This window comes from Pelophylax lessonae, assembly GCF_965119305.1.
Source record: "Pelophylax lessonae genome assembly, chromosome: 3".
Classification (NCBI taxonomy): domain Eukaryota; kingdom Metazoa; phylum Chordata; class Amphibia; order Anura; family Ranidae; genus Pelophylax; species Pelophylax lessonae.
Genome location: NC_138770.1, coordinates 333,586,402 through 333,600,101, shown reverse-complemented (window position 1 = coordinate 333,600,101; position 13,700 = coordinate 333,586,402). Strand labels below are relative to the sequence as shown.

The 13,700-nt window shown below is 38.1% G+C and overlaps 1 protein-coding gene across 1 annotated transcript in view; it reads left to right on the top strand.

The window, feature by feature from the left end:
• The window catches only part of COL21A1 (collagen type XXI alpha 1 chain), a 342,213-nt gene that overhangs the window by 262,452 nt on the left and 66,061 nt on the right, over positions 1–13,700 (top strand). Inside the window, exons 11-12 of the mRNA XM_082251479.1 lie at positions 9,363–9,398; positions 12,763–12,816. Of these exons, the coding sequence (XP_082107605.1) occupies positions 9,363–9,398; positions 12,763–12,816 (90 nt within the window). The remainder of the gene's footprint in view (positions 1–9,362; positions 9,399–12,762; positions 12,817–13,700) is intronic.

The window sequence follows — 13,700 nt, the reverse complement described above, 5'->3', positions numbered from 1 at the left end:
GTCGTCCACCGGTACTACAAGCAAAAAGAACAAAGAAAGGGCGCACCGACCTAGCGCATTATCCTCAATAAAAGGCTTTATTTATGTAACATTAAAAAATGGCTACTCACAGACGTAGATAAACATAAGGCGTGTCAAGCTGATTTGCTCAATTGTCCGTGTTTAGTCCATATGATCGTCCATGACCGATGAGATGACTGATGCGTTTCGAGGCCTAGCCTCTTCCTCAGGGCTCTCAGGGCTCTGAGGAAGAGGCTAGGCCTCGAAACGCGTCAGTCATCTCATCGGTCATGGACGATCATATGTTCGTCAAATAAAGCCTTTTATTGAGGATAATGCGCTAGGTCGGTGCGCCCTTTCTTTGTTCTTTTTGTTTGACACCTCTCTTCCTGTAAGAGTTCCTGAGTGTCTTGCAGCTGCGATTCCAAGATAGAAAAATCTTTGGCAATTTCTCTAGATTTGCTGTCTGCTTGAGAAAGCTGATTTGTGACATTGTCCAACTCAACCTGCAGTCGGTTTGCCTTCTGTGACAGCTTAGCACACAATCGGTCACCTTCTGACACTTTGATTTGCGATTCCTGCAGCTGTGCCTCTACTTTTTTTCTCTTGTGTTCAGAATCTCCTTTTCCCTGCATAAGAGCCTTTACCTCATTGGCTAGTTTCTGGGAATGAGAATGTAATTCTGCCACACAGGCTTCTTTCTCCTTTAGCTGCTGCTGGACACGTTGGGCTTCATCTTTCCAACTTTCACAGTCCGTACGCAATTCATCTACCACATTGCTCAAAGTGGTGAGCTCATACACAGTACTCAGTAATTTAGCCTCTCTTTAATTTTTCTCCTTGTCGCTGAGAGACAATGTCGTTTTCAGAGAGACATTCTGTTCCTGCACCCCCTGAAGACTTTTTTCAGCTGATTACGCAACTCCAACATATCACACATACTTTGCTCCTGCAAAGTCTTAACTTCAATTTCCTTTTCCATAAGGATGGTATCTTTCTCCATTATAGTCTCTCTACATTTTTGTAACTCGGAAAAAAGAAGAGCAGTGGATTCTTCCCACTGTAACACCTGAGCCTGCACGTTTCTATGCTCCATCCTAAGCAATTCCAGGGCTCGTTCCTTTTCTTCCATTTTCCGTTTCAAGGCATCCAGCTCAGCCCTGCACACATACTCGGTTTCCTCCAAACCGATGGCCTCCATTTGCTGCTGGCGTCTCTGTTTCCAGCCTGCCATGCTCTCTTGGTGAGCCTTTTGTTGAGCTGCAAAGCTCCGCTGAAAATCCACATTTGCCTCAGTGTTGCTAGGGACAACAACCTTTCTCTTTAGCAGATTCTGCTCAGGCATGGATGGGGCTCGTTCAGGCGGTAACATCCCCTCCATCCATAGAATCTGGTCTCTCATTTCAGCTAGCTTTGCATCTTTCAGGCGCTTTGATCGCCCCATCTTCAATTACTCCACAATAAATTTTTCACAGTCCAGCAAAAATTTTGAGACCACTGTCTCTTTAAAGCCAGTAGCTTTTCTCTCTCTTGCAGGATCTCCTTTCCTGCACACACAGTTTGTGCAGTCTCATGCACCAGACAAAGTTCATCAAAAATTTTGAGACCACTGTCTCTTTAAAACAAGTAGTTTTTTTTTCTCTCTTTCAGGATCTTCTCTCCTGCACACATAGATTGTGCAATCTCATGCACCAGACAAAGTGCATAGAACATATGCACTTCTTTGCAGGGATCTCTGCTTCTGCCTACTCCATACCTCCACCATATGTGGGAGATTAGCTCGGTGGCGGGTGTGGATGACCCCTTTTGGGGGGTTAGTTACACAGGGAGATAGCCGAGAAGTGGTTGCAAACAACAGTTTGGTTTATTCATGCAATTTTCTTCACACAAGTGCAAGCGTCAAACACATCAAAATAAAAATAAAACACAAAATAAATCCTTGCCACTGTGGGCGGCTACCTTCTCACACACAGGAACCTACCTAAGGAAGTCTGTCTCCAACCTACTGTTGGGCAGACTTTGCTGATCCTACGCAGACACTCAATAGTCCATGTTTTTCTCTTCACACAACAAATGTCCATTGAACATGTCCCTTTACTCTTCACATAGAACACATTCCTTTGTTTGTCTCTTCACATAGCAACCATTCCTTTGCTTGTCTCTTCACATAGCAAACAGTTCATTTATTTCTTTTCACATAGAAATAGTCCAGACCTCACCTTGAGTAGTCTTCACACTCTTTACCCTCCTCAGCGCACATCGCTTCAGGAGGTCTTCCCCATGCTCACACAGCTTCAGGGGGCACACATCTGACTGTCCTCCTCTCCCCAGCTCACACAGCGTCAGGAGGCAGCAATCCTTCTCCCCATGCTCACACAGCGTCAGGAGGCACACATCTGACTGTCCTCCTCTCCCCAGCTCACACAGCGTCAGGAGACAGCAATCAATAGACTTCCTTTGGACAAATTATAGAGGCCTTAACTTCCTCATTCCGAACAGCTGAAGGCCTTTCAACTTCCTTAAGCCGTCCTGGCTACCTTTCCTGCTGCCTTTGCAGCCGACACCCTATAGTAATTGGTGAATTTTCTAAACCAGGTGGAAATGTATCTCCTGTCTGTGACTACATCCACAGATTTACCTGACTTCCTGTCACAAATGTTTCTATTCAGTTAATTATTTCTTAGAGCACGAGCACCAAATCATTAAAGACAAAAGGTAGTTGGCTCAAATAGGTTGGCACCAATTCACTTGTGAAGAATGAGATTACAAAGCTCTTATTTGCCAAAACTGGCATCTTTTCCCCTTTCTAAAATAGAATTGACTCATATCTAGTGTTAAAAGGGTATTCGTCAAGAAAGAGCTGGCGGTAATGGTGCAAAATAATGCAATTCCTCTGGAACCCCTTGGCTTGTGGTTCCCCAGTCTTTCCCCTGCAGAATAGAAGCATATGCCAGACAGAAAATAACTCTGTTCTTGCACATGGCACAAGATTATCACAGCACATCTGGTAGCTACTTTAAAGGAGGGAAGTGATACAGACAACATGGGCAGGAACTTCATATCAGTGAGAGGGCTAGGGGAAAATTAAGGTTTGCTGGCTAGGAGCTCCACATCTATCTGCAGACTGACAATCTGCAGACTGCTGTACCAATGACCGGGACCTCTGCTGTAGGTATGAGTTGTGATGGGCTTGAGCTGAGTTTATTTGGAGTTCAGTATGTGGAGTGTATTTTAGTTGCATTCTACGATATAGTAAGTAAAATGTGGTGCAATGTGGGATGTGCTAAGGGTTACAGAGAAATAATTGTCAGAGATAAATTTGCAATGAGAAACCTTTAGAACACAGTGGGATATGAGGCGTAAGAAGAAGAAGCAGCACAATCACAGTTCAGTAAGAGTAAATGAAGGATTTCATATACAAAAGAAGTTACACAATGCTGCACATCTTCCATGTGACATTATTCTCTAGTAGAGGAGTAGTGACTTCTCTTCCTCCTCCATAAAGTAAGGGTAGGCCTGATTTAAATAGACTAAGAAGTTGGATTTGCTCATGTATTCTGTAAATGGTGAGGTCAACTCTCTTACCCCCTTTCTTTTACATTCATACCACATCACTTCCTCACAGAAAGTTAAGAAAGTCAATGATTTTCTCTCAATATGTTGTGTATATGTAAAGATACCATATAGATATAGTATGTATACCAGATGCTGTGATATAGCAAAAATCTATTTGGTTTTATATTTGTTAAAGACATTTTAAACAAATGCCCTTGAATTTTGTTTTAATGTTTTAAGCTGTAGTTACAGTTAATCCACTTTAGATATAAAAAAAAGTCCTGCAAAGGAAAATCTTAGGCTCTTTTTTTAATAACTGGAAACAGAAAGTCAATTTAGGTCCATTTCTTTTGCCAGCTACAAGAAGGAAAGCCCCTTATGCACTTCAGGAAATTTTTTATGTTACATAACTGGTTGCTAGGATACAGTACATTTTGGCTGTGTAATTGGAAATGTTTCTAGTTAAAAATGACACTGATTCCAATAGCATGCTATAATTGTAATACTAATAAAGATGACCATGTACTGGATACTCTGGGCTTGTCAGTTTCCTACTTGCAGTGAGACTATTTACAGTATGTCTTATACAGCACTGCGTAATAAAAATAGTTATAGCTTGAAACACAAGCCATCAATATTATAGTCTTTATGAATGAAAGTATTTATTAAGTGCACCCCCTATCATAATTCTCAAATACCATTGAGATACACATCATAGATCCTTGCATAAATTTATATGTAGCATCAAGATCCCTCTTGAAACCAAAAGAAGCATTTGACAACTCTAAATTGAACTTTCCAAACCTGTGCCTATATTGTCTGCCCAGCCAGCTCAGTCAAAAAAACCTCACACGATATGACAGCTTATTAATCTATGAAGTTATTAGGTCTTGCCAGGAGCCTTTCATCATCAAAAACATACCAATTCCACATACCCACAAACACTCCCAGACCTAACCTGACAAATACTACACACAAAACTAACCTGACTAATCCCGATACATCTTAAATGTGTATGTAAACCTAAAACTCTTTTTCATTTTTGGATAGAGTAGGAAAGAATTAGAACTTCTGTTGGGATATTACCACTATCTGTGGCCATGTTAGAAAGATTTACCCTGTCTTCTTGTTCTGATGACAACAATTTTACCAACCAGGAAATTAGAGACCTTATACAACAGGGACACAGACTTATATGTGGGTTCTAGCCTTCCCTTACTGTCGTCTTCTATCTGCATTGCTGTTGGAGAGTTCCCCCACTTCCTGTTTGATTAAATTGTCAGCAGGTTCAAATTCTTCTCCCCTTCCCATATATATATATATATATATATATATATATATATATACTTGAAGAGTGTGCTTTGTCTGTTAAATAAAAATCTGATTTGTTTAATTTCCAAGGGCCAAGTGCCGTAGAGGTAAGGGGAATGTAGCTTGAGCTTATTTTTCAATAAAGCCTTTGAATAGTTATTCTGGGCACTGATGTTTTTGCTTAGAATTGATAATAACTAACTGTGTGGTCTCATGCAGAATTGCATTGCCTTGAGCCAGCTGGAGAAGAAAACCTACCATTGTGCAAAAATGTACTCAGTATCTTGGCGTTTATAATTTAATTAGAGGTACAACTCATAATGACAACATTATTTTAACACAATGACATGAGTCTGAGACTCTATACAGAATGGAATTAGTAGTTCCAATAGAAATTAAGTATAACCCTAGCAAAAAAATGTTTTGTTTGTGCTTTTTTTATGAAGAAAGAAAGTTTTGAACCTCTGTTTGGGTTTTATTGCTGCCTGTATCCTTGTTGGGCACATTTTCACAAATTTTCTGCCCCAGTGACCTTAGTGGAGATAACTCAGACAGCAATAAAACAGCAATAAAACCCTTACATAGTTGGTAATGTTACATAAAGACACCAGTCCATCTAGTTCAACCTGTGTGGGTGTGTGTGTTTATGTCAAATACCAATTCCCATATCCCTGTATACTATGTTCGCTGAGATGCCTATCTAAGAGTATTTTGAAACTATCAGTACTTCCTGCTGACACCACTGATTGTGGGAGTGAGTCCCACATCCTTACTGCCTGACAGTGAAAACCCCCTACGCAGTTTAAGGTTAAACAGCTTCTCCGCCAATTTCATTAAGTGGCCACCTTTCTTCTTACGCTCCGTGACACTGAATAGTTTACTCCCTATGCTAGAATTACCATTAAGATATTTGTATTTCACTATCATATCTCCTCTGAGAGAGAGAGAGAGAATACATTTAATGTTTGTAATGTGACTGCACAGTAGGAAAACAGAAAACAATAATAAAAAAAAAACTGCCAGGGGTTCTAACACTTCCTAATTCAATCCACATCTAAAACAAATGTAAATAAATAAACAATAACATTTTTTGAAACAGCTTTGTTATCTTGGAGGTATGTAACTGTAAGGTATCTCAATTCAAGTTATCAAATATGTGTAATCAAGTTCAGAATTTTGAGGGTCTTTCAGAAGTGTGTCAGTATTTAGGATTTATTAGTATGAAATATATATATAAACAACCACCCCAGTCAACAAGGTAAGTTATTCAGTAAACTGATAATGATAGGAAAATAATTTTGACCGTATGCACCAATCTATTCATATATAAACCTTCAAAGTACAGTGCAACCAGTAAATACTTATAATTTGATCCCACTGTGTCAAATCACTAAAATACAATATTCCTCAAAATTTCCTGTGTGTGCAACAAACAACATTAGCAGTAAATAAAATGTAAATAATCACTAGATTCATTATATACAGCCAGGTGGTCCCCAAGTTACAAACCATGACTTACATATGACTTACATATGACTCAAACATACAAATGGAGGGAGACAAAAGGATGTGAGAGGAAATCTACCCCTAGGAAGAGAAATTCACTCCTGTAAGAGTCATCATGGGAAAAATATGTCTCCACTGAAGCTTTATCACCAATCCTTGTTTCCACAACAATCCAAAATTTTCAAAATCCAAATGTCATAGGGACAGAATGTGAGGTGAAATCTTCTGAACAGGGGCACAGACAGCAAAACAAACTTTACAGGGGTGTTAAATCTCCCCTATGCTATCCATCCAAAAGATCATTTTTTAGCTGGAGTTGCACTTAAAAAATGTACCTGTTCCAACTTACATACAAATCTAACTTAAGAACAAACCTACAGAACCTATCGTGTTTGTAAACCGGGGACTGCCTGTGCAGTATTTTTAATGACAAAAAATGTTTTTTTCAGCAAAATGTTAAGGGGCAAGCTTACATACATTTTTTATGTTAAGGGGCACGCTGATGGGCACATTTTGTTGTCCAGAGTGTCCCTTACAATAAAATGTGCCCATCAGAGTGCCACTTAACATAAGATGTTCCCATTAGAGTGCCCCTTAACATAAAATAACATAAAATATGCCCATCAGCATGCCCCTTAAAATAAAATAACACCTGGTGTAAAGGGGCACTGTGATGGAGACACCTGATGAAAAGGAGTACTCTAATGAGACAACTGATGTATAGGGGCACTCTGATGGGCACACCTAATCTAAAAGGCACTCTGATGGGCATACCTGATGTGATGGGGACACCTGATGTAAGGAGGCACTCTGATGGTGAAACCTAATGTAAGTGGGCACTCTGATGAGGACACCCTATGTAAGGGGACACTGTTATGGGGGAACCTTATATAAAGGGGTTACCCTGATGGGGACAAATTATGTAAGAGGCATACTGATGGGAGACACCAGATGTAAGGGGGCCTTCTGTTGAAGAAACCTGATGTAAGTGGGCACTCTGACGGGAACGCATTACTTAAGGGGGCACTCTAAGTGTGGCAACTGATTTATGAGGGTAGTCTGTTGGGGGCACCCAGTGTAATGAATTACTCTGATAGGGGCACCTGATGTAAGGGGGAACATCTAATTTATATTTACAGAGTATTATCAGAGTGTGTGTGGAGGAAACAGTACCAAAAGCACCAGAGAGCGTGGCTTGTGCCAAGAAAAGGAAAGTAGACACGTTCAATCTTTCATGGCATAGACTTGAGATTCAGACCTTGGCCAGAAGAAAATTTTAGTGACTGGACCTCCTTGAATTTTAATTCAATACCCCTGATCTAAAGCAACCACACTTGCAGTAGACAGCATATATTTCTTAGATAAATCAACCTTAGTGTAGTCAGTTCCATTGCACATTTAATTCAGATTTTTGCTTTCAGTGAGAAAGCAGGGAACCTTTTCGTCCACACAAACATTAGCGGCAGTGGTCTTTCCTTTTTGAATGATCACCTTTCTGGTTACTGAGGTTTTCTGTGGTTGCCCTTTGAATGCAGAAAACTGAGACTCCAGACTTTTAAAGTTGGACAACAGGGCAGTATTCCAACATTATTCCAACATGATAACGACCCCAAACACACCTCCAAGATGACCACTGCTTTGCTAAGGAAGCTTAGGGTAAAGGTGATGGACTGGCCAAACATGTCTCCAGACCTAAACCCTATTGAGCATCTATGGGGCATCCTCAAATGAAAGGTGGAGGAGCGCAAGGTCTCTAACATCCTCCAGCTCAGTGATGTTGTCATGGAGGAGTAGAAGAGAACTCCAATGGCAACCTGTGAAGCTCTGGGAACTCCATGCCCAAGAGGGTTAAGGCAATGCTGGAGAATAATGGCGGCCACACAAAATATTGACACTTTGTGCTTGATTTGGACATTTTCACTTAGGGGTGTACTCACTTTTGTTGCCAGTGGTTTATACATTAATGGCTGTGTGAAGTTATTTTGAGGGGACAGAAAATTTACACTGTCATACAAGCTGTACACTCACTACTTTACATTGTAGCAAGGTGTCATTTCTCCAGTGATGTCAAATTAAAAGATATAATAAAATATTTACAAAAATGGGCTGCACTCACTTTTGTCAGCTACTGTAAATATATTTACACACACACACACACATATATATATATATATGTATATATATATCTGTAAATATATATTTATATTTTTTTCTCTGTTAAGGATGGATAATACAGACATGTTCGCCTAGTACACATGGGCTGAATGTTGGGCAGCATTGGTGGATTCAATAAAAACCGGCCTACATTCTTCCTGTATGTGTATGGCAGCTGGTCCGACAGAAGCCGACCGTATGGCCGACTTCTGTCGGATGAGCATGCTGGAAAACCAGCAGCCGACTGGCTCCCGATCAGCGGTCTCAGCCAATGGCTGACAGCACTGACGGGAGTGTACTGGCGGGATTGCACCCTCTGTCAGAACATGATAGAACAACATGGGAGATTAATATACTAAGATCGGATTGTTAGTACAGTGGCTGGGACCAGAGCTGTCAGTTTTTTTTTCCTTCAACCGGCTGGTTTGAACGAAAAAAATGAATGGTGTATACTAGGCTTTAATGTGTCTGCAGACATAAGAGAACTGTTGCCTGATCTGACCAATTATAGTTGACTTGGGAAAGCTGTGTATGCTTGTAGGTCTTCCCCAGTGCTTGATTTTGTAGCTTGGTGTCACATTAATCATCTAGGATGAATTTTCCTGGCCAATGAATATTTTTATACCCTGTGGCAGGTTGATGTCTTCAGTAGTCCCCTCCCCTCCAATAGGCTCAAAATACAGATTGCCCAATGTGAGCTTACATTTTTTGTACAATTCTGCTGCTGCTTACTGTCTGAATACACCTTTAATACATTGATCTTATAGGGTGGAAAAATAGCTATACTTCCAATAAGTCTGCATGCTGTAAAAACCTGTTTACTTTTTTCATAACAGGGATTACCGGGGATAGCAGGAAACCCGGGAGTGCAGGTAATGTTTGAAGATCAACTAATAATTTTATTCATTATCTTAAGTGACATCAACATTATGTTTTACCATTTACAAAAACTGACAGAAATCAATGGCCCAATAATCATATAACAATAAAGCTTCTGCCGTAACTCACGCCAAATTTCTGAAAAGCGTGTGTCTGCGTGTGTCTGCGTGTGTCTGCGTGTGTCTGCGTGTGTGTGTGTGTGTGTCTGTGATCACTGAATCAATTACTAGTTGGGTGCCATGTACTTAAAGAGACCCAGTTGCCAAACCATGCACAAGATTCTTCCCATACTATGTGTATATTTAATTATTTTAAGCATGCTATTTACCTATAAAAGCTTTCTTGAGTAGACATCCCTTGGATAAGACTGCTGCTGGGTGCCACCATCTTAGATGTAGAGTCACAAATCCCATTCACCAGCAGTTACATGCAAAATTATGTAGAGAAATGAGAGGCAGAAAAGCTGGGCCAATAGAGATGGTAATTAGACAGTATCAGAAGGGGATAGAGCTATGACAATCGAGGAGAAAGGAGACTGTACTAGGGACTAAGCTCTTCCTAGAATGTCAAACTTTCTAGCAAGTTCATAGGCACATTGCCAGTGAATACATTTTTTTTTTTTTTATAGAGAACAAACTTGCTGAAGGTATTTAAACTATGAGGGGAGATGCAAGGAATCTTATTTTGCTTTGTCTTTTAAGGTTCTTTGCTGTACTAGCAAAGAAGCCTAAAAACCTCTGTAGTGTATTAATGTGTTTTACTTTAACAAAAATGCTGCACATACAACTGTAGGAAAAACAATAAAAGACATACAAAATATTACAAAAATATGCATACACATGCACAAGCTATCTACCCTCCCTAACAAATGAGCATGGGCAATGTATGCAATTGATATACACTAAACAGTTACTTAACTTAGTCCTTCCTGGTGATTGAGTCATCTTCCTTTTATCCAGGATCTCTTCAGGCTGCTCCTTGCTTCTTGGAGTCCTGCAAAACTAGTCCTCTTTGTCCTCAGCACATGGCTATGTTCAAGTGCTTTTTCCTCCCACTACTTCCTGCTTAAATCACTTGTCCTGAGCTTCATGAACAAGTCTAACATGTCCATTGGCATATAGACAGGAGAAGTCTAGCTTCTTAAAAAAAACACATGTAACTAAAATGTTATTCCATATATATATATATATATATATATATATATATATATATATATATATATGCTATAAAAATCACCAAAATAGCCACAGCAACACAAGTCTGTGTTCAATTTAAGCATTGGGAAGGTTCCTATTTTTTAATTCGTCTGCATATAATTAGCTTTAAAAAGGAAAATGTTTACTTTATATGTCCTCACTTTACCCCATTTTAAACGTAACTAAATCAGATTAAGTATATACATAAATGTAGTTTCATAGTTTACTCATATATAAACACATTGAATCCCTGATATAACTGTAAGTTGACTATCCCCAGAGAGCACTTACAGCAAAATCAATTTAATCTGCTGGGTCATCCCATTATGTCAGGGATTCAATATATGTTTATATCTGAGTTAACTATGAAACTACATTTATGTATATACTTAATCTGTGTTTATTATCTTTAGCAGAATGTAATTTACTCCTATGTTGGTACTGAGGAGGCTACGCCATATAGCAAAACGCGTTGACCTACGGAGGCGACCCAACATATAGACACCCTCTCTGGGGACCTGCACCCAGGATGATGCAATAGATAGGGAAGTGCTGTACCCAGGTCACATTCTCTATTGATATGATTTTCTTGTGATTTTAAATGTTTATTTGATTGTATTTTGGATGGTATGTTGTACATCCTGTTTTAATGATATATGCATTAATGAAATATTTTGATACTTTTTTATACATTGGGTTTTTCTCATGCTCATGCCATTAAAGTCCTCCTGCTGCAGGATGGGGTCCTGCTTTTCTTTTTCCTATAGTGTACAATTTGGGATGTGGCATAAATAGTGGTCATTGTTTTGTATTGCTATTTAAGCATCTAACATTTTAATACTATGTGCTATAAAAAAAAATAATTACTAGGATTATAAATCCATGATGTGTGCTAAAAAACAAACAAACAAACAAAAAAAAAACGTAAAACCTTCATTCTTTCAAATGTTCTGTGGACGTTGTATGACTTCATTTTAATTAGAGAAATGTGGCTAGTCAATTAAATTATTTAAACTTGTACTCAATACACAAGGGATTGCTGTGTAGAACAAAAAGAACACACATGGTGTAGATTATATTTGTTTTATTTAAGGACACCTGATCTGTAGAGTTAGAAGGTATGTCCCATCTCCACATTCTATAATGATCCAACTGTACTGAATTATATTATTACATCATAGCTCTATGTAGAATAACTCTCTAAAACATTGGGGTTATTTACTAACAGCAAATAAGTTATTCTCTTGGAAAAGGAAGTTGCAGTTTGTAAAGAATTATCCCCAGAACTTAGTGATTGAGGTGAAGCTCTGATGACTTCCTTCATTCGATACTGTGTAAGCAAAAATGCTGCTTTGGTATTATTCTTGTTATTTGATTGGGTATTCTTTGAAAAGTGAAACTGCACCACATTCACTAAGCCCTGGGGAAAATTCCCTTGCAAATTGTAACTTCTTTTGAAATATAAACAGCTTATTTGTATTTAGTAAATCAATCCCATTGATTTTCTTGCAATGATACATACCCACGAGGCAAATGGCATGCTAACAAAATTACAGTATAAAACAATACCATTTTTGTTTTGTGTATGACTTTTTTGTTTTTATGTTTGAGTTTATACTCATTTATTTGGTAGCAAATCCTCTATATTCTATAGCCTGTTGCCAAACTAGTTAATTGAAAGTCAGCCTAAACAATAATGTAAAAATATATAGTGCATTGTCTTTATAGTACTTTGTACATTTGCAGCCAAAATACACGTATGTTCTAGTAGGAAAATACTTGCATAATAGAATTTACTACTGCCTGCTTTAAGTTGGGTGGATAAAATCAGTTACGATGTTTCAAATTTTATCCAAGTTAGGTCATTTACATGGTACAGTGTAATTTCAGGAAAACATTTGAGTGATGTAACTAGCAGCTATGTTAAATTATTTGCAGACTAATAGAGCATTTCATACGGCATATTATCCTATTACAACTTTTCAAGACATTGCTCAGTTATTTCATCACTTAAGTTATATAATTAGACAAGCTGTAAAATATATATATAAATAAATGTATACTGTATATAGACCAAATATAATTCAATGTTATATTTTAATGTGTTGATATTTTGAAAAAACATCCAAGCATATTATAATAATGATATGACTAATTTTAGGGACCACGTGGCTTACCAGGTTTTAAAGGTAATTCTGGAAGAGACGGTGATAAGGTAAAGTTTGAGATTAAACCACACAGCTTTTTATGGCCTATTTACTTGATAATGGTGATACATTTTCATTATAAAAGACCATACTCTTCTCATCTGATGAGCATGTTCACATCATGTTCTCTTTTTGATCCGTTTGATTACGACCTTCTTTTTAATGAGACTTGAGGACAGATATAATTTCAGATTTTTTTAATAAAAACACAGCACACAACTCGCATTGTTTCACTCATGTCAAATCCAGCTACTAAAATAAAAAATATGAAGACAATATTTTCACATGCTTTTACGGAAAATGTATTCTCTTTGTCAGGAACATTTGTAATTTTGTTTCCAGTATGTTACTTTTCCTCCCCAAAAAAAGCATGTCCTCAATTTTTTTCCCCCCTAAAAATGTAAATAAAAACTATAGATACGGTACATAATGAGTTTTCTCTATGCCAAAGGATTTTTCTTTGTTCAGTCAACATTTTGATATATAAAATTGGAAAAGGACCCCCTAAATGGGACTTTACTGGCCTAATTATATTGTAACATCCAAATAAAGAAATATAGTGTAAACAGATTATATAAAACCATACATTTTTTTTATTCACAATGGGTTAAAAAAGGAAAATACAACAATCATGGCTCATACAGTGCCTTGCGAAAGTATTTGGCCACCTTGAACTTTTTGACCTTTTGCCACATTTCAGGCTTCAAACATAAAGATATAAAACTGTAATATTTTGTGAAGAATCAACAACAAGTGAGACACAATCATTAAGTGGAACAAAATTTATTGGATATTTCAAACTTTTTTAACAAATAAAAAACTGAAAAATTGGGTGTGCAAAATTATTCAGCCCCTTTACTTTCAGTGCAGCAAACTCTCTCCAGAAGTTGAG